This window comes from Mobula birostris, chromosome 7 (assembly GCF_030028105.1).
Source record: "Mobula birostris isolate sMobBir1 chromosome 7, sMobBir1.hap1, whole genome shotgun sequence".
Lineage (NCBI taxonomy): Eukaryota > Metazoa > Chordata > Chondrichthyes > Myliobatiformes > Myliobatidae > Mobula > Mobula birostris.
In genome coordinates this window covers 60,031,755-60,053,399 of record NC_092376.1, presented here as the reverse complement: position 1 = coordinate 60,053,399, position 21,645 = coordinate 60,031,755, and the positions used below count along the sequence as shown (strand labels likewise).

General features: G+C 39.5%; 1 protein-coding gene across 3 annotated transcripts in view; it reads right to left on the bottom strand.

Annotated features, from left to right (window-relative positions):
• The window catches only part of rev1 (REV1 DNA directed polymerase), a 100,806-nt gene that overhangs the window by 30,584 nt on the left and 48,577 nt on the right, over nt 1-21,645 (bottom strand). For all 3 annotated transcript variants that reach the window (XR_011886582.1, XM_072263274.1, XM_072263275.1), the window contains exons 11-14: nt 19,202-19,356; nt 13,369-13,488; nt 11,363-11,583; nt 8,263-8,435 (exon numbers count right to left, since the gene is read on the bottom strand). Coding sequence is in view for 2 of the 3 variants with exons in the window: in XM_072263274.1 (XP_072119375.1) it covers nt 8,263-8,435; nt 11,363-11,583; nt 13,369-13,488; nt 19,202-19,356 (669 nt within the window). In the remaining variant the exon portion in view is untranslated. The remainder of the gene's footprint in view (nt 1-8,262; nt 8,436-11,362; nt 11,584-13,368; nt 13,489-19,201; nt 19,357-21,645) is intronic.

Below are 21,645 nucleotides of genomic sequence, written 5' to 3'. Positions count from 1 at the left end.
AAAAACATGATAAAACACTTCAAGGAATAGCACAACCCGTAACATTTCAGTATCCAATAGCAAACAAAGTACTGCTGGAGAGATAAATTTTAATACAAATCACTATGTTAAGTTTCTGAACTTTTTGCTAGAGCATTGGAGGATGAGGGATTACCTCATATAGAATATTGAGAGGCACAGAGAGAATATATGACATCTTTTTCCTAGGGTAGAAATGTCAAGTACTAGAGAAAATACAGTTGCAAAGAAAAGTTTGTGAACTCCTCGCAATTACGTGGTTTTCTGCATTACTCATAAAATGTGGTCTGATCTTTATCCAAGGTGAATAACAGATAATAATAGACAAACACAATCTGCCTAAATTATTAACAATTACCAACAATTGTACTTCTTCTTGTCTACATTGAGTACATTTACACAATCACAGTCTAGGTTCAAGAAATATGAATTTCTGGGGCAATGTCTTCTACAAAAGCTTTTTGGAGTCAGGTGTTCCCATCAACGAGATGAGATTGGAGGTGTGGGTTGTACAGGCGCCCTACCCTATACAAAAAAAGACACACAAAGTCAGATTACTGACAAGAGTCTACTCATCTCTCTCTCGAGATCTCTTTATGTGCACCATGCCTCAATCAAAACAACTTTCAGAGGACCTTAGAAGAAAAATTGTGGAGATGCATGAAAAAGCAAAAGGCTACAAAAGCATTTCTAAAGCGTTCTTCAGTCCACAGTAAGAGAAATCATCTGCAAATTGAGGAAGCTCAGTACTGTTGCTACTCTTCCTAGGAATGGGCAACCTACAAAGATCATACCAACAGCGCAATGTTGAAGGAGGTGAAAGAGGACCCAAAGGTAACAGCAAAAACCTGCAGAGATCTCTAGAACTTGCTAAAGTCTCTGTTCATGTGTCCACTGTTCACGTTAGGTAAAGCAGAAGGTAAAGGAAGGATGACAGAGGCTACGATGGATAGATAATATTACTCAGACGATGCATATGACCTTGGGGGATCTTAGAGAGGCAATTTCCAACAAGAAGGCTTGGTGTGCAGGAGTCTATGAGGTCACGAAGAGTCAGATTTGACTTAACAGCTGAACAACAACCACCTAAGACCTTTGCACAGTACGGTAATAATTTTATGTTTTACACTGTACTGCCGCCACAAAATAAATAAATTTCATGTAATATGTGAGTGATAATAAACTTGACTCTGATATGGGTCTCTATTGTGGACTGAGAGTGGGAAGGGGGCAGGGAGAGGAATCACAATTGGGAAAAGGGGAAGGGAGAGGAGAGGGAGTGGGAAGCACCAGAGAGACATTTCATAACGATCAATAAATCAATTGCTTGAAATCAAGTGACCTTGTTTGTTGTCTCAGGATTGGGCATGTCAACATCCACACCACCCACCCACCCTGGCATGCCTCCTCTGCCATCTGTCCCACACCACTCACGTAGTGCTCCACCCTCACCATTCCCAACTTCCTTTGCTCCCGCCAAATTTACAAACTCGATCTCCTCTCGACATTGACAAATATAATATTGTGCACAAGTCTTAGGCACCCTAGCTATACATGTGCCTTAGACTTTTGCATGGCTTTATATAGTCCTCTGAATTATTTTCTACATCTATAATATTAGAATGGAGAACACTACAGCAAAGGAACAATTCCTATGGTCCAGGATTCCCTTGCCAACCATGATGCCAATTTAAACTAACCCCATCTGCCTGTACATGGTCTGTACCCTCCATTCCCTGCCTGGTCATGTGCTTATCTTTCAGAGAAGTACAGTTCCCGTGGAGATATTGGATTCCATAGCAGGAAAGAGACTTCAAAAGAAGCAATCGGGGCAGTCAGGACATTCTACATGTCACAATTCCCAAGAGGAGTCTGAATTGTGCATAACTAAGCACTTGGCAAGGGTCACTAAAAAAAAATTAGGCTTAAGCAGTTAAAGCTTTGGTAAGAAGAGACAGAGGCTATAGGTAGATATCTTTTTGGTTTATTTTTTTCTTTCTTTCTTTCCTATTGCACAGTTTGAGCTATGGGAATGCCAGGCAGGATAATGGAATGCTCCTCTTGTGGGAGGTGGTAAGGCAGGGAGACCTCCAGTATCCATAATGACTACACCTGCAAGAATACATTTAGCTGTAGCTTCTTTCAAACTGTGTTAAGGAATTGGAGCTGGATGAACTCCGTATCATTCAGGAGGCGGAGGAGTTGATCAACAGGGAGGTAGTTACATCCAAGGTGCAGCACACAGGTAACTGAGTAACTGAGAGAGGGAAAAGCCAGCCAATGCAGAGTACCCTTGTGGCCATTCTCCTCACAACAGGTATATGGCTTTGGATACTGTTGAGGGAAAGACCTAGCAGAGGAAAGCCACAGCGGTCAGGTCTCTGGCACTGAATCTGGCTTTGTACTCAGAAGGGAAGGGAGAGAAGAGGTGAACAGTAGTGACAGGAGATTCAGTGGTTAAGACAACAGATGGGAAGCTCGGAGAAGAACGAGTTTCCCAAATGGTAAGTTGCCTCCTGAGTGCCAGGGTCATATACTTCCTGGATCAAGCCCACAGCATTCCTAAGAGGAAGGATGAGCAGTCAGAACAGTCATGAGTCCACATCTGTACCAATGACATGGGTAGGAAGGGTGACAAGATATTACAAAATGTGTTCAGGGAGTTAGGTGCTAAGTTAAAGTTCAGGGTTGCGATCTCAGGATTGCTACCCATGCCACACGCTAGTGAGGCCATAAATAGGAAGATAATACAGTTTAATAATGGCTAAGGGGATAGTGCAGGAAGGAGAGCCCTCCTACTCAGATTCTTCTTGCACGCCCCAAGCATCACTCCCACAGCACACCACCTGTGGGATAACTGTAGTGGTGAAGGGACAGTAGCTCACTTCTTTGTGGACTGTGGATTTGAAAAGGGGTGGCAGAAAGATAAGAGGGCTGTGTCACAGTTCATCCCGAGCAGCTGCGTGGAACGGGTCTCTCTGATCTATAGGCCATTCCCAGGGACACACACAAAGCTTTGTCCTTTCCAGGGACAAACATCAAGTGCTACTGGCAGATGATCAACTTGGTAAAAGACATTTTTTGTTCTATGCAAAACTAGTTGGTCTGCCAGCACATTGAGGTGCTCATAAAGGAATGCTGCTGACTGCCAGTATCTGCTGAGGGACGCACTGAAGCTTCAAGGGCTCGGTGGGGAAGCACCACAGTGTTCAGTTCTTCTCCTTCTGGAGAATGAGGGGCTGGGCTGAGGAAGGAAGCCCCTCAATTATTATTGTAGCAGTATACCACCCAGAGTGCTACACAAGTGGCAGCAGTACATGAAAGCAACAGAACAGTATGGAAAGCGTTGACTATGAATGTAAAGAATAAAAAGGCATTGAACAGTTTATTCTTGTAAATAACATTTTATTTATGAATAAAGTTTATTTTTGTAATAACAATAAGATACCAGATCACCTATTAGGGAATGAATCAGGGAAGGAAACAGAAGTTTGTAGAGGGGTACACTTTGCATCTAATGATCATAATACCTTTAGTTTCAAAATAATTATGGAAAAGGGCAGGCCTGATCTGGCAAGCATGGATTGGGGCAGGCTGTTTTCTGGCAAAGGTGTACTTGGTAAGTGGGAGGCATTAAAAAATGAAATTGAGAGTATACAGTTTGTATGTTCCTGTAGAATAAAAAAGGACAACAGGTTTAGAATCAAAATTAGAATCAATCAGAATCAGATTTAATATCACTGGCAAATGTTGTGAAATTGGCTGTTACGTGGTAGCAGTACATTGCAATACATAATAATAATTTAAACACTATAAATTACAATTAGTATATATTAAAATTAAATTAAATAAGTAGTGCAAAAAGAGAGGGAAAAATAGTGAGGCAGTGTTCATGGATTCATTGTCCACTGAGAAATATGATGGTGGAAGGGAAGAAGCTGTTCCTGAAACATCCGAGTGTGTCTCCTCAAGGTCCTGTACCTCCTCTTTGATGGTAGCAATGAGAAGAGGACATGTTCTTGGTGATGGGGGTCCTTAATGATGGATATTGTATTTTTGAGGCATTGGCTTGTAAATGTGCCCTTGATGCTGGGGAGGCTAGTTCCCATGATGGAGCTAGCTGTGTTGACAACTTTCTGCAGCTTTTTCCAATCCTGTGCATTGGTTCCTCCATACCAGATGGTGATGCAACCATTTGGAATGCTCTCTGTGGTATACATCTGTAGAAATTTGCGAGCATCTTTGGTGACATACCAAGTCTCCTCAAACTCCAAATGAAATATAGCTGCCATCGTGCCTTCTTTGTATTTGCATCAATTTGCTGGCCCAGGACAGATCTTCAGAGATGTTGATACCCAGGAACTTGCAACTGCTCATCCCTTGATAAGCACTGTGTTTCCTCAACCTCCCCTTCCTGAAGTCCATAATCAACTTCTTTCTTTTGATTGACATTGTGCAAGGTTGTTGTTACAATACCACTCAACCAGCTGATCTACCTCGTTCCTCGCTGCCTCCTCATCACCATCTGACATTCTGTCAACAATACTGAGGCCCTGGTTAAGAAAAAGAATGAAGTGCACAGCAGGTATAGGCATGAAGGAGATACTTGAGGAGTACAAGAAATGCAAGAGGACATTTAAGAAGGAAATCAGGTGAGTTATAAGAGGGCATAAGGTTGTGCTAGCAGACAAGGCCCAAGGGCTTCTACAGATATACTAAGAGCAAAAGCATAGCAAGGGACAAAATTGGTTCTCTGTAAGATCAGAATGGCCACCTTATGCATGCAGCCAAAAGAGATGGGGGAAATCTTACATGGATGTTTTTCTTTTTGCAGCTGTATTTACTCAGGAGACGGACACAATGTACAGGTGTGAGGAAATGCAGCAGTGAGGTAATTGACTGTACATAGATTACAGAGGAGGTGGTGTTTTGCTGCCTTGAAGAAAATTAAGGTGGGTAAGTCCTCAGGGCCTGACCAGATATTCCCTCAGACTCACTGGGAGGGTGGGGCAGAAATTGCAGGGGCCCTAGAACAGATATTTAAAATGTCTTTAGCCACTGGTGAGATGCTGGAGGATTGGAGGATAGCTAATGTTATTCCTTTGTATAAGAAAGGCTCTAAGAATAAGCCAGGAAATTATAGGCTGGTGAGCTTGACATCAGTAGTCAGCAAGTTATTGGAAGGTATTCTAAGGGACTGGATATATAAGCATTTGGATAGTCAGGGATTGATAAGGGACAGTCAACATGGCATTGTGCATCGTAGGCTGTGTCTAACCAATCTTAAAGAATTTTTCAAAAAAGGTATGAGGATAGTTGATGAAGGCAAGGCAGTGGATGTTGTCTACATACTCGACTTTAGCAGAGCCCTGAGAGGTAGATAGGGTCGCAGATAAAGCTTTAGACACATTGGCCTTCATAAATCAAAATACTGAGGAGCTGGGACATTGGAAGTGGTATTGGATATTGGTGGTGTCTAATTATGAGTATTGTGTGCACTTTTGGTCACCTAGCTACAGAAAAGATGATACAGTAAATAAGATCAAAAGAGTGCGGAGATAACTTAAAAGGATGTAACAAGAACTTGAGGACAAGAGTCTTAGGAAAAGGTTGAACTGGTCAGGAACATTCCTCAGAACATAACCTCCCTCTGCAGCTAATACGTTCGTATCCAGGCAACATCATGGTGAGAATCTTTGGCAGCCCCTCCAAACCCTCCTCATCATTCCTGTAATGCAACAGCCAGAACTGCACACAATACTCCAAATGTGACCTCTTAATGAAACATACTGCTGTTTTATATGCTAACCTACTAGCGAGCATTTTCACCTAAGTTATTTACATATATCACACCCGCGATCCCATCATTGATTCTTGTAGAATGCCACAGCTCACAGACCTCCGGTTACAGTAACGTCCCTCTATCACCACCATTTGAGTTCTATGTTCAAGCTGATTTTGACTCTAATCTACCAAGTCTTTATGTGTTTTAATCTTCTGGATCAGCTTACCATGAGGGATGTTGTTGAAAACTCACTAAGGTTCATGTATACAATATATTCTAATTAATAAAGCAATTGGAAACCTACCCATCTCTGGATTTCCAATATTTCTAGCTTTTCAAAATTTAGGATGTACTCCATTCTATTTAAAGTGGAAGATGTCACATACACCTACCTTAAAAAAAACTACTTCCCAGCTCTTTACCCCATTCATGATCTATTAATATTTATTGGCAATTAAATGCTTCAATTTATACTCATTGGTGCCCTATCATTCCATTATTAGCAAGCTTGCACATGTGGCTTTCAATACCATCACCCAAGTTGTTTAAAAAAAACAGGGCTAGTAGTTCAGGTGGTTGGGAGAATAGAGCATGTAAACAGGTCCTTTGGACCATCAAGTCCACACTGACCAAAAACACATATTTATGCTAACCTGATATTAATCCTGTTCATTATTTTCTCCAGTGTCATCAACTTACTCTAGATTTTACCACTCAGCTACACATTTTACAGTTTACAGCAATTTACAGTGGTCAATTAACCCTGGTAACTACACATAGGATCAAGATGATGCAGCTGAAGGAAATCCATCTGGTCAAAGAGACAACATGCAATCCCCACACAGATAGCACGAAGCTCAGGATTTAACCCAGGACTGCCATTTGAAGCACCTACTGTCCCTTTACCATAATTCCTGACTAGGTCAATAATTTGTTCTCAGGTCCATGAGTTTCAACCTCTGGTTGACAATGCCAACTTCCTTTTGGAATTCCAGATAACTAATTGCTCGATTTCCTACTTGATTACAATTAAACACTGTATTTAAAGTGCAGTTTATCCAAAGTAGTGGATAGACCAGTCGTATATAGATCCTGTGATGAGCCTTGCTTTATCACTCTAAATTAGCTAAAATATTGAGCAACTCAATTAAGTACCCTACTCAGTCCATTGAGATCTGATCACTGGATCTTAGAGGAGATTTAACCAGGATATTGTACAGCTACTATATATTATGGCATACAACCAGCCTTTTTAGTTCTCTACATAGCAATGACCAAATTTGATTATCTTTTAAACATACTGTATCTAAAAATATAATTTCAGTAAACAGAAATAGCAAAACTACCTTCAAAGTTCTTAAGTCCATCCAGTTTATCAAACTATTAAAAGATAGGATATAAAGACATAATAGGAACAAAATCCCTCCAAATACTGGCTGAATAAAGAATATTCTTGTAAATTTTTGTTAAAAATCAAACCACTAGCCTCAAGAGACATAATCTATTTCAACTGGGAATATCCAGAAGAATGCACACATTTGGAAAATTTGCATATTTTATTAAACCACTCTTTTTTTCCCCAAACCACAAAATCCACCTATGAGCCATTGTTTGTGAAATTTTGTAGGAAACACACTAACTGCTCCTTCATATTTTACTTACCCTGTTTGACATGGTAATAAGTCTTCAGATTACTATCACAATACACAATGAAACAAACCAGTAACATAAGGAATTGTACGATCGAAAAAGTATTAACCAAATTTTATTTAAATATTCACAAGTTGCAAACAGGCTATTGCTCTAACATGTTTTACTGAAATTTTGCCTGTAGGAGTCATGCATCTGTCTGCATTGCATACTGTGTTGTGTGTTTATGAAGTTTATTATAACTAGTACCATCAGTGGGGCGTGGTAAAAGTGAGGGGAATAAGTTACGTATTCTTTGTACACTTAAGTTTTATCGTTTCAAGATTGTATGCTTGCTAATTGCTAATGAAGGATCAAATACATATTGACTTTTGGAGCAATAATTATGGAGTGCAAGTATACCAAATCCGTACGGTCGCCAGCAGTGGCAATTGTTAAGGTTTGGTTTGGCCGCTACACTGCCCTTAGTTACAATTTAACATTCTGTGTCCACTATTACGATGTGTATTATGGCTTTAATTGTTACATCACCAAAGGAGGGGAGAGTTTGAAATGATAACTAATACAATGAAACAATACAAATAAGACTTATGCAGCTAGTGACAAATGCAGAAATATAATAACCAGTAAGTTAAAAAAATCATGTTGGAGATATTTTCATTATTTTAAATAAACCACTATATTTTTAAATTTGTGCAGTGAAGGAGAAAAATAATTATCTTGTTTAGCTAACCTCTGTCTCAGATTATTTCTTGCGGGAATTAATCGCATTTTCACGTTTACGAACACCCATTAACAATTCAACCTACCTAGTAACATTGTCACAGAGTCCGTGCCCACCAAATTTAGCTGGTTCTATAGGTGCACCAGGTTTTCTCACCATCACTTTAAGAGTTAGTCGCTTTCCTTGCATTCCAGACATTTCCAGTCGCCGTTGTATTTCCCGCACAAGACTGAGAAGAAATAGCTCTGCCTCTTTTGTCTGAGAGGGAAAGACAAGAAAACCATCACTTCAAAATCTAAGCAATAAAATTGTACACAGTAAGACCATAAGGCAGAGGAATAATTAAGATGAAACAATATATACAACACTCTCAAACTTGTTCATGATTTTCTACCTAAATTGCTAAATATCTCAACAAAGGTTGGCAATCATAGCAACAGATATAAGTACCTGTTCTTATTTTTTGTAAATTACAGGCTTAAGTAAAATCAGATTCTTTGCATCAAAATGTGATTACTTTAAGGGAGAACCTAGAAGCAGAGTTGCAGGCAGACATAATAAAAAGGGGTTATAATAAGAATTTGTGTAGGATTTCCCCTCTCCGTTTCTGACTTTCCTGTTATGTTAACCTTCTGGCCTTAAGTGCACAACTTTCGTTATTGCCTCCAGCTGTCAACAAGTTAATAAGTCCCCCTGGGAAGAGAAAGAGACCATCATTTCAGGTCAATTGCCTTCAATTTTAATGCGGTGCATCTCCAAAAATGGCATGTAGCCTGCAGAGTGTTCCTAACACTTTCTATTCTTATAGAATAAGGAATATAATTGGTGTTTTTGATGAGGGCTACTTTAGTGCTGTGCAAAGTATGGCAGTGGATTTGAAAAATTCAAACAGGGAGTTGCTGGAGAGGAGATTCACAAAAATGAAATATTCAAGGATCTTTGCTATCTATGCAATGAAGATAGCCTCATTGTGCTGTTAGAGAGGGAGCCTGGATTTTGATCCAAACACAACGAAAGGCTGATGTATGTCTAAATCAAGATGGTGTGTGACTTGCAGAAGATACTGCATGATGTGATGATCGCACTGCACTTCCTTCGAGGGGTAGAAATCATGAATTTGGTCTATGTTATCAAAGAAGCCTATTAAATAAATTCAAAACATGAATGCAAGTTACTTTGCCTCTTGGCCGACAAATCTTCACTACAAAAACAAAGACTAAAAAAATCTTCCATTAGCATTCAAATCAGAGTTGGCCTGTTCAACCAAGCTGATTTATCTGAGTTTATGTTGTTTGCTCAATACCCAAGTTACTCTGCTCAAAGACTAATGTGATTTTCAATTCAGATTCTTGCCACACTTAGGTTGGAGGAACAACACTTTATATTCCGTCTGGGTAGCCTCCAACCTGATGGCATGAACATTGATTTCTCTAACTTCTGTTAATGCCCCTCCTCCCCTTCTTACCCCATCCCTAATTTTTTTCCCTCTTTTTCCCTCTCACCATAACTTCTTGCCTGTTCTCCATCTTCCTCTGGTGCTCACCTCCCTCTTTCTTTCTTCCAAGGCCTTCCGTCCTATGTCACTCCCCCTTTTCCAGCCTTGTATCCCTTTTGCCAATCAACTTCCCAGCTCTTGGCTTCATCCCTCCCCTTCCTGTCTTCTCCCATCATTTCAGATCTCCCCCTCCCCCTTTCAAATCTGTTACTTTCTCTTTTTTCCATTAGTCCTGACGAAGGGTCTCGACCCAAAACATCGACTGTACTTCTTCCTATAGATGCTGCCTGGCCTGCCGCGTTCCACCAGCATTTTGTGTGCTGCATCTTTCAACAGCTTTCCTTTCAGACACCACTGTCTTTTATAAGTTGTCAGTATTTGAGGAAATCAGCTTCATACCCTTTACACATCTCCTTAGCCCAACAATACCAGAAATATTCCTCTAAAACCCTCCAGTGCTGTCCCAAAAGATCAGCTCTAATGTGAACAAGCACTTCTATTAATCAAATAAATGCTGTTCACATGTGTCTCAAAAATAACGAGAGGTACTGCAGTTGCTGAAAATCTTGAGCAACATACAAAATGCTGGTGGAACTCAACAAGTCAGATAGCATCTATGGAGGGATAGATAGAGTTGATGCTTTGGCTGAGACCATTCATTGGGACTGGAAATGAAGGGGACTGAAACCAGAAAACACAAGTGTAGCTTTTCATTGACATGGTATCGAGTATATATCCTATATACACTCAGTGACCACTTTATTTGGTACACCTGCTCATTAGTGCAAATATCTAATCAGCCAATCATATGGCAGCAACTCAATGCATAACATCTTGTACACATGGCCAAAAGGTTCCGTAGTTGCTCAGACCAAACATCAAAATGGGGAAAAATGTAATTAAAGTGACTTTAACCATGGAATGATTATTGGTGCCAGACGGTGTAGTTTGAGTGTCTCAGAAATTGCTAATCTCCTGGGGTTTTCACATACAACAGTCTCTGGAGTTTTACAGAAATAGGTGTGAAAAACCAGAAGCAAAAATCCAGTGAGTGACAGTTCTATGGACAAAAATGCCCTGTCAATGAGACAGGTCAGAAGAAAATTGCCAGGTTCGTTCAAGATGACAGGAAGGCTAAAGCAACTCAAATAAGCATGTGTTACAACAGCGGTGTGCAAACAGCATCTCTGACCACACGTCAAACCTTGAAGTGGATGGACAGCAGCAGCAGAAGACCTACCCAGTACCGGAAAGATGTACCTAATAAAGTGGCCACTGAGTATACATGTCAATGATAAGTAATATTACATTTCCAATTCCAGCCTACATTCCATGAAGACCCATTTTATTCTACATAAGCAATTATGTCATTTATACAGTATTTAGATTTTTATTCATTTTCCTTTAAGAATGCTGGTCTGATTTAAAATATGTACATAAGGACTCACCAATCCTGATTGTTCATGGGATATTCTGGTCAATGGTATAACAATGGTTTACGATGATAAATTTTAATGACTTTGAATTACAGACTTGCTGTTATTGGCAATGATTTCAATTTAGATGTACTTTTCAGAGACTGAAAGTGATTCTAATCATTTGATTTGAATAAAGCTCAGATACAGAAATAACTTGTGATTTACATGAATTATGGATTGCACGTTCTCAAAAATATTAATGAATAACTTACCTGACTAAACCGAATTCCATAGTTAATTTCTGCAGATACAGATTTTCGCTCTTTTTCTGTTCGGACTGGTCTATCATCTAGACCTCGGCAGAATCTGTAAAGCATTTGGCCTGTTTTTGGCCCAAATTCCTTTTGAAGTCTTGGCATCAAAATCTGCTGCAGTTCTCCACATGTTTTAACACCAAATGATGCCATTTTGTATTCTAGAGCCCTTCCAACTCCTAAATATAACACCAAAATTATATAAATATAATGCAAGAAAAGGAAAGGAAATAATGGTGAAGGAAACTGGAAATAAATATTAAACTCAGCTGCTAATTTCTCCTTTAAGGGTTTCATGTTTGCACTTGGTTTATTTTACTCCTCCTATTTAGTTGTGCCAAAAATACAAAAATACATTCGACATTCTTTAACAAATTAGAAAATAACTTCTAAATTGAGATTTATCCTTCAAAGAAAAATATCCAGACTACTAAATAAGGCTTCAACAAATGTTGCATTGTTGCTACAGTTCCTTTTAGACAAATTAGAAGGCAATTGCAATATTCAGTTTTATATAATTATCAAATTACTCAGAATAAATGTCGTCTCATTATATTTAAATTAAGTCAATCATTTAAATAATTACTTGCATATTTCCTGTCCCAATATATGACTGCTTAAAATACACTAATTTATTTTAAATCAACAGCATTTTTTATTAGAAAATTATGAGCAGAAAATAAAATTAATTGGATAGCAAAGACAGAATAGAGAATGGCATAGTGAGCAAGGTGTTTTATAAGGTGAGAGATGTTGATGGCAACCTGCTGGGTAAATAACCAGTTTCTACAATGTACAGTGTTATAACTCTACAAGTATATTGTAGAATTATCATGTGTATCCTGATTTAAGTTTTTTAATTCAAGTGCACCAATTTACAATTTTTACTTCTTAAACTCACAATTCTAAATCTTATTCAGTTGGTTTGATGCTATTGAACACCATATTAAAAAGTGCATAATTTAGATTACTAACATTATGCTATTTCAACACTATGTGCCATTCCGTTGCCACAAACTACAAATCTGTGGCAAACTGTATGAAACTGAACCAATTTTCAAATGGTGCCACTATTGATCCAAGGTCAGCTCCTAACCACATTACACACCATCACTAAGAACAACTACTTGCACAACTGTTATTCAACACTGACCACGGCTCAACTCTTCTGTACAGCCTCTTATTCACAAACCTATCCAGAACTTTGCTGCCCACAAAGTTTTCTGACTTACAAAGGTTGTCAGTACAACATTGATTTAATTTGAAAATCCTTAACACGTTTAGAAAAATTACCGTGGCTTGCTTTGGCTTCTCCATCTCCCTTACTCATCTGTGGATACCTGCTATCTTTAAGCCTTGAATTCTGGCCTTCGTACATCCATAATTTTAATTATTGCACACTTATGACTTTTATCATTAGCTGCCTCAGGTTTAAAGTTCTAGGATTCCATGGATAATTTCCTCAGTTTTTAAAGGTTACTCTTCAGAATTCACATGAATGACTAAACTTTGGTTCATCTGTCCTAATGATCCTTTACTATTAAGGAGCTAAGTTTTGTTAGAAGATACTCTTGTGGAATGCCTTGGGATGTTTTACTACTTTAAATGATAACATAAATGCAATAACACAAACTGCTGGAACGATATAGCAGGTCAAGCAGCATCCGTGGAGATAGAAATAGTTAATTGCTTAAGATCAATGATTCTTTCTGCACTGGCACTGCCTAACTTACTGAGCAATCCTAGCAATTTGCTTTATTCCAGTTCATACAATCCAATGCATTTAAATTCATATAAATGCAAGCTGTCATCTGTAAATTAACTGCTGCACCTTCCAAAGTACTATATTTGTTGTGAAATGTGATGGGATAATTCTTGTCATTACATAAAAATGCATTCAGCTTCACTTCATTTCCACGTAATGTCAATTGCCAATATTATCTATATGAATTAATCTGACTTGCCTGGTAGACTGCTTACAAGTTGATCTTTGATAAAATCATCCACTTCCTCTGGTTTTAAATAATATTGTCCATTCGGCTTGGCCTTACGAGTGGCCATTCTGGCCAGCAGAATGTTCGATCCTATTGAATGCAAAATAGTAGCATTAGTACATCTGTAAATAGAAACATGGAAAACCTACAGCACAATACAGGCCCTTAGAATGTTACATTTTGGTATATGTTCTCAGCATTTGCTTATCTATGAAAGACGTTAATACTTCCAGCTAGAATGACTTTGCAGGCTCTGATTATTTTCTGGCATGTCATCCAAATAGGCATACTTCATGCATAAGCTTGGGCAGCAAGAAATTCTCTGCACAGGTCATAGCAGCAATTTAGAGATCTTGTGTACTTTCCAGCTTAGGCCAATAAACAATAAAGGCTATTGTCCTAAAGTTAAAAAATCCTTCACAAATCTTATGTATCAGTGTAACCAATACACCTGTTTTAACCATGAATGTCATCAATGGTGGGATTTGTTGTAAAATTGCACTGAATCAAAATTATTCAACTATAATTACGACTTCTGGAGAAAAACAATGCATAAGAAATAAATGTTTGGTAAATAAACTATGTAACTCTGGTTGGAATTTCTCAGTTTATTCCTTTTTCTTGATCTCAGCATCACTATCAAAGCCAGCATTCATTGTGCATGTCTAATTGTCCTTAAAAGCTGATGGTGAACTAAGTTTTTGAATCATTGCACTCTTTATGATGAAGATGTGTCAATAAATTTCCAAATTGGGATGGTGTACAACTTGTAGGGGAACCTGAAGATGGTGATGTTCCATTGGATTACTGCTGGTGCCATGGACTAGTACAGGTAGGAATGAGGCGATAGGATGGATGGATGAATGAACATCTGAGGAGATGGTGCAGGGGACTGGGCTTCAAGTTCTTGAACCACTGGAACTTTTTCTGGGAAGGGGTAATCTGTACAAGAGGAACAGGTTGCACCTGAACTGGAGGGGAACGAATATCCTGGCTGAGAGGTTTGCTAATGCTACTCAGGAAAGTTTAAACTAGTTTTACAGGGGTGGGAACTGGAACACCAGGTCAGTAAAGGAAGGATCTGACCGGAAGGTAGATGTCAGAGAAAGTACTGAAAGGCAGAATCGTAACAGGTAGGATGGGTCGGATAGTTTGAAGTGTGTATATTTTAATACTAGGAGTATTATGGGTAAGGGTGATGAACTTAAGAGTATGGATCAGTACATGGAACTACAATGTTGGGGCCATTACAGAACCTTGGTTGAGAGAGGGCAAGAATGAATGATTAATGCACCAGGTTTTCAAAGTTTTAGAAAAGATAGAGAAGGAGGTGGGGATGGGGGAGAAGAGTTGGGAGTTGCACTACTAATCACAGCTGCAGTCTGGGGTGACATAATGGAGGGATCAGACACTGAGTCCATGTGGGTAGAACTCAGGAATAGGTAGGGTGCAATCACTCGACAGCCACCGGGACATTGAGGAACAGATATGTAATTAGATTAAGGAAACGTGTGAAAATAATTGGGTTGTTGTCATAGGGAATTTCAACTTCCCTAATATAAACAGGGACCTTCTTAGTGTAAGGAGTTCAGATGGGGCAGAAGTTGTTAAGTATATCCAGGAAGGTTTCTTAAATCAGTATGTGGACAGTTCAATGAGAGGAAGGGCTGTACAGGACCTGGTATTGGGCAATGATCCTGGCCAGGTGACTGATCTTTCAGTAGGTGAGCAGTTAGGGAACAGTGACCATAACTCCTTAACTTTCAAGATAGCTATAGATAAGGGTAGGTATGGTCCTTGCGGGAGAGTTTTAAATTGGAGTACGGCAAATTACGACGCAGGAACTAAGAAGAGTCAATTGGGAGCACCTTTTTTTCTGGCAAGTCCACATCAGACATGTGGAGAGTATTAAAGATAAATTGCACAAAGTACAGGTAAAGTATGTTCCTGTTAGAAGGACGGACAGGGATGGAAAGATAAGAGAACTTGGATGACCAGAGAGGTGATGAATTTATTCAAGAAGGAAAAGTATGTAAAGCTTCGGAAGTTAGGATCAAACGAAGCACATGAGGAGTATAAAGAAGCCATTAAAGAACTAAAGAACGAAACTAGGAAAGCCAGGAAGGGCTATGAAGTGTTCTTGGCAAGTAGGATTAAGGTGAATCCCAAGGCATTCAATACATACATCAAGAGCAACAGAATAACTAGGAGAGGGTGGGGCCACTCAAGGATAAAGGGAAGAACATTTGTTTGGATGCAGAGAATATGACTGAAGTACCTAATGATAATTTGCCTCAGTACTTACCAAGGAAAAGGATCTGGAGGACCAGGAGATCAGTGCTGAGTGTATAAATATATTAGGGTGTTTGGAGATTGAGGAGGAGGAAGTGTTGGGCCTCCTAATGAGTACCAAGGTGGGTAAGTCCCCAGGGCCTGATGAGATTTACCCTAGGTTATTGAAGCAGGCATGAGATGAGATCGCTGGAGCCTTGACCAGTATCTTCATGTCCTCTCTAGGCACAGGCAAGGTCCCAAAGAAATGGCAAGTGGCTAGTGTACTTCTGTTTCAGAAGAGAACAAGGGAAAATCCAGGGAACTATAGACCGGTGAGATTCATGTCAGTTGTAGGGAAATTGCTAGAGAAAATTCTTAGGGATAGGATATATGAGCATTAGGATATTCATGGCCTATTAGAGAGAGTTGCATGGGTTTGTGCAGGGCATGTTGTGTTGTAACAACTCAAATGAGTATTTTGACAAGGTGACGAGAGAGAATGATGAGGGTAGGGCTGTGAATGTTCTCTACATGGATTTTAGTAAGGAGTTTGACAAAGTCTCTCAAGGAAGACTAATCCAAAAGATTAAGATGCATGGGATCCGAGGCCAATTGGCTGTTTGGATTCAGAACTGGCTTGTCCATAGAAGACAGAGGGTAGAGGTTGAAGGGACTTATTCGAGTTGAAGGTCTGAAATTAGTGGTGTTCTGCAGGAATCTGGGCTGGGACCTCTGCTGTTTGTGATGTATATAACTGACCTGGATGAAAACGTAGATGGGTGGGTTATTAAGTTTGCGGAAGATACCACGATTGGTGGAGTCATGGATAGTGTAGAACACAGGCAGAATACAGTGAGATATAGAATGACAGATGGTGTTTAGCCCAGATAAATGTGAGGTGTTGGTAGGGTGAATGCAAGGAGAGAGTACACTGTTAACGGCAAGGCCCGTAATGATGTTGCCGAGCAGAGAGACCTTGGGGTCCAAGTTCATAGCTCCTTGAAAGTGAGTGGTTAAGAAGGCTTAGGAATGCTTGCTTTTATTAGTCAAGGCATGGAGTTCAAAAGTTAAGAGGTTATGACACAATTTTATAAAACTATGGTTAGGCCACATCTGGAGTATTGTTGCCCTACTACATTCTTGTTGCCCTACTACAGGAAGGACATCGAAGCTTTGGAGAGGGTGCAGAAAAGGTGCTGCCTGGTTTAAGGGACATGTGCTATCATGAGAGGCTGGATAAACTTGGGCTGTTTCCTCTGGAGCAGCGGAGGCTGAGAGGAGATCGAATGGAGGTTTCTAAGATTATGAGAGGCATAGATAGAATAAGCCCGGCAAATCTGTTTCTACTGATAGGAGAAGGGGCAAAGGTGGGTTACTGGCACCTTAAAACCAGTTGCTTTGGATAGATGGGGCTCATAAGCTGTGGTTGGTAGCTCATCTAGGAGAAGGAAAACTCTCATCTCTAACCTCCAGTGCCTTGCAGCTATACCCATTCATGGGGCAGGCTTTGGAAGTAAATCCTGACGGAAAAATCCGGAGCTGGAGTCCATAAGGCATTGAGTTCAACGCCGAACGTTAACTCCTGCGATGCTGCTGATACCAAACTGTATCAGTCTCTGCTGTTCCTTTGGGTTCATCAGATGTGTGGAGAGGGAGAGCTTGTTACAAGGGCAACAACTTGCTCTCCACATTGTACTAGCCAGACTTGTGTATCTACACAGCTAGGATGCAACATCCATGGTCAACCCTGACCGACAGAGGGTTCACTCAGAGGGCATGCATTGAAGGTGAGAGGGGATAGGTTCAAAGGGGATGTGAGAGGCAAGTTTTTTCTTTATTCAGAGTGATGGATGCCTGGAATGCACAGCCTGTTATGGCGGTAGGAGCAAATACATTAGAGGCTTTTAAGAGATGTTTGGATAGGCATATGAATGCTAGGAAGACAGAGGAATATGGACATTGTGTAGTAGGAGGTTTTGGGCATTTCTGATTTGTTTTTAGCTGGTTTGCAACAACACTGTGGGCAGAAGGGCCTGTATCTGTATTGTACTATACTCTGTCTTAGATGATTGAGGTTGTGGGTTTGGTGTGATGGAGCAAATAAAGTAAGGAACAACAATGCATTTTACAGATAGAACACACTGCAGGTGTACAGGGAATGATTTTTTTCTGAGTGGTGTACATCATATCTAGAAGCTGCTTTGTGCTGATGATAACTAGCTTCTTGAATGTCCTTGCAGTTGCATTTTATATATGGCAGAAAAACTTACAAGGTAGATTAGGAAGTGAGTCACATAGTAGGATATACAAATTCTGACATGCTCTTGTAGCCTCAGTACCTAGTGGCTGACCAAGTTGTGTTTTATTCAATGACAGAAGACTCAACCACAGTAATGAAAATGAATGTTAAAGACAGGCAGTTGCATTCTTTTTGTTGAAGATTATCCTTGCTGTGAATATTACTTGCCACTCATCAGCCCGAGCCTGAATACTGTCTAAATGAGCATGTGGACTACTTCATTTGCTCAGGATTGCAGATGCTATTGAAAAACGTGCAATCAGCTACAAATATCCCCTCTTCTAATTTTATGATGGAAGGCAGGTATGAAGGTCATTGATAAAGTGAGTGAAGATGACTGGTCAATTAGCGTATTACAGAGAGACATCACGATAGCAGGCCCTCCACATGAATCATCTGCCCATCTACACATCCTAAATTAATCCCATTTACCTTACATTTGGTCAACTCTTCCAGATTGTCCTTACACACCAGGAGCAATTTTCCATGGTAATTAACTTACCAACCCACATCCTTGGGAAACTGGAGCACCCAGGAGAAACCCCCACAGTCACATGGGGAACATACAGATGGTACGAGGTTAGGATTGAACCCTAGTTACAGGCATAGTGAGGCAACTGCTCTCCTAGCACCTGGGATATGGGAAGGAACTGGAACAACCAGGAGAAACCCCCATGGTCACAGGGGGAAAATACAGATGGTATGAGGTTAGGATTGAACCCTGATCATTGTGAGGCAGTTACTTTCCTAGCACCACTGCCTTTATGTCAAAGCCAACCACTCTTTCTTCACCTCCAAAACGTAATTCTTTACTCCATATTAGGACCATGAGATCTGACAAAACCTAATGATCAAAAATACCACTTACAATAGAAAAATATGATTTAAAGAGGAAAGTTTGTGATCTAAATGGATGAAGATATGGCTGTTAGCTATAATTTTAATGATGCATGGATGCACCAAGGACCAGAAATGTTAAATTGTGAAGAGTTCTTGATGAATGCTAGAGCTTGAAAAATTTACGTATTAAGGAAGATGACGTTTAAACATAAAGATGAGCATTTTAAATATGCAACACTGGTCAAATGCAGATCTGTGAGCACTAGAGGAACGGCTGCATTTCTCTTTGAGCAGGAAGTATGCATGTGCCTTTTTCTATTTAAACTGAGAAATTATAAAAGTATGACACTGAAGAATTTAAAGGTCTTTTTGTAGTTGCTATATACATACCCATTCCAACTGATGCAGTACATTGTGTTTTTTCCTTAATCTCAGAGCGAATAACAGTTGCTATCTCATCAGGTGTCAAACCAGTTTCTGTACAAATTGCTGTTATGTCTACAAGAGCTTCATCACAGCTGACAGCTTCAATATCATAAGTATAGCTAAATGTACAAGGGAAATTAATTAGTACATATAATGCAGTGGTAATTTTTAAAATACTGGTTGTACTTATTTTTTAATGCTGGAATATAGTTATAATCAAGATCATAATTCAGAACGCAAGTTTCCTTTGACTGTCAAATGTTGAAATCTAAGTGCACTGTTGGGCAGAGTTAGGGGGTGGTATCATAATATTGGAGGAGGTTACCAAGAATACCTTGAAAATACAAGGAAGTTAGGCAAAAGGAATCATATACAGGAGACTCAAGTCTGTTCTGTTGCACACTGGATTGTATATATTTATGTATTTCTGAAACACTATGTAAAGGCTTAATAGCTAAAATAATAATTAACAGAAGTTCTTATAATTATCATGGCATTCCATAGAGTAAAGAAAAAAAACTGTTTCCTGTAGTTGGAGAATTTGTGACAGTTTCTCATATATTGAATGCACTCATTAAGATACAAAGATCATAATCAGGTATTCTAAATTTCATGCACAGCCATAAGACCATAAGACATAGGAGCAGAATTAGACCATTTGGCCCATCAAGTCTGCTCCACCGTTACATCATGGCCAATTTATTATCCCTCTCAACCCCATTCTCCTGCCTTCTCCCTGTAACCTTTGACACACTGAATACCCAAAAACCTATCAACCTCTGCTTTAAATATACTGAATGATTTGGCAGCCACAGCCGTACATAGCAAATCAATTCTACAGATTCACCAACCTCTGGCTAGAGGAATTCCTCATCTCTGTTCTAAACAGATGTCTCTCTCTATTCTTAGGCTCTTCCCTCTAATCCTAGACTCATGCACTGGAGGAAAACAGCCTTTTCACATTCACTTTGTCTAAGCCCTTCAATATTCCATAGGTTGCAATGAGATCCTACTTCATTTTTCTAAACTCCAGCGAATACAGGCCCAGATCCATCAAATGGTCCTCATATGTTAACCCTTTCATTCTCGGAATCATTCTCGTGAACCTTCTCTGGACCCTCTCCAATGCCAGCACATTTTTTTCTTAGATAAGGAGCTCAAAACTGCTCACAGTACTCCAAGGGCAGTCTGACCAGTACCTTATAAAACCTCAGCATCACATCCTTACTCTTATTTTCTAATTCTCTTGAAATGAATGCTAATATGGCATTTGCCTTCCTTATCACCGACTCAACCTGCAAGTCAACTTTCAGGGAGTTCTGCACAAGGACTCCCAAGTCTCTTTGTACCTTTTGTTTTCAAACTTTTGCCCTCTTTAGAAAATAGTCTACACCTTATTCCTTCTACCAAACTGCATGACCATACACTTCCCTACACTATATTCCACCTGCCACTTCTTTGCCCATTCCAGGACACTGATTGTGGCCAAACAAAATTAGTTTGCACTGATTTCAAAATTACACCATTTTTGTGTTGTCAATGTCAATGTCCGTCAGACTAAAGTGGATTCAACACTCGCACTTAGATATCTAACTTCAAAGCCTTTTTAAACAAAGGTGACTTAAGCATGAAAAACTAAAAATTCAGAAACTGAAATGTCAGTTCAGAAGTATTCATCCCCCTTTGCTCAGTACTTAGTTGAACTATTTCTCACGGCTATTACAGCCAGTAGTCTTTTTAGATAAGTCTCTATAACTTTGCAAAATATGATGGAGCAAAATTTGCCCATTCCTCCTTGCAAAATTGCTCAAGCTATGTCAGTTAATTTGTTGACATGTTCTGGGAAATTTCTTTTGATTTGACACAACGCACAACGTTTTGTAGATTCGCTCAAAAAATCCTACTTCAATATATTTTAAGTTTAGAAAATGAGACAGTAAAATATGAAAATAGTTGTGTGGACTGAATACTTTTTCCAAGGCACTGTATAGATAGTGTGTCTGAACAGTCCATGAGTACTCTCTCATTATTGCTTTTTTTTATACTATTTAGTTTTTATAATTTATAGTTTTTTTGTTTTTGCACTGTATTGCTGACACAAACAACACATTTCATATAATCTCTCAGCGATAATAAATCCGATTATGAGAAATCACCCTTTCAGCAATAAATTCTGGAGACTCCTCTTCAAAAATGGTCCCAGAGGTAATGCTTTGCAGTCAGCCGGCAGTAAAACACATTTGTATTCATGTCCTGATCTTTTAAAGCTCAAATCTGCAGCCAAAAATACAGCAGTAACAAACAGGCTTGTAAGCCATTTAAATGCATTAGTGATCTTACGATCACCAAATGGACTCTACAGACCTGAATATAAGTAGCATCTGGAAGCACTGTGCAAGAAAGCAAGG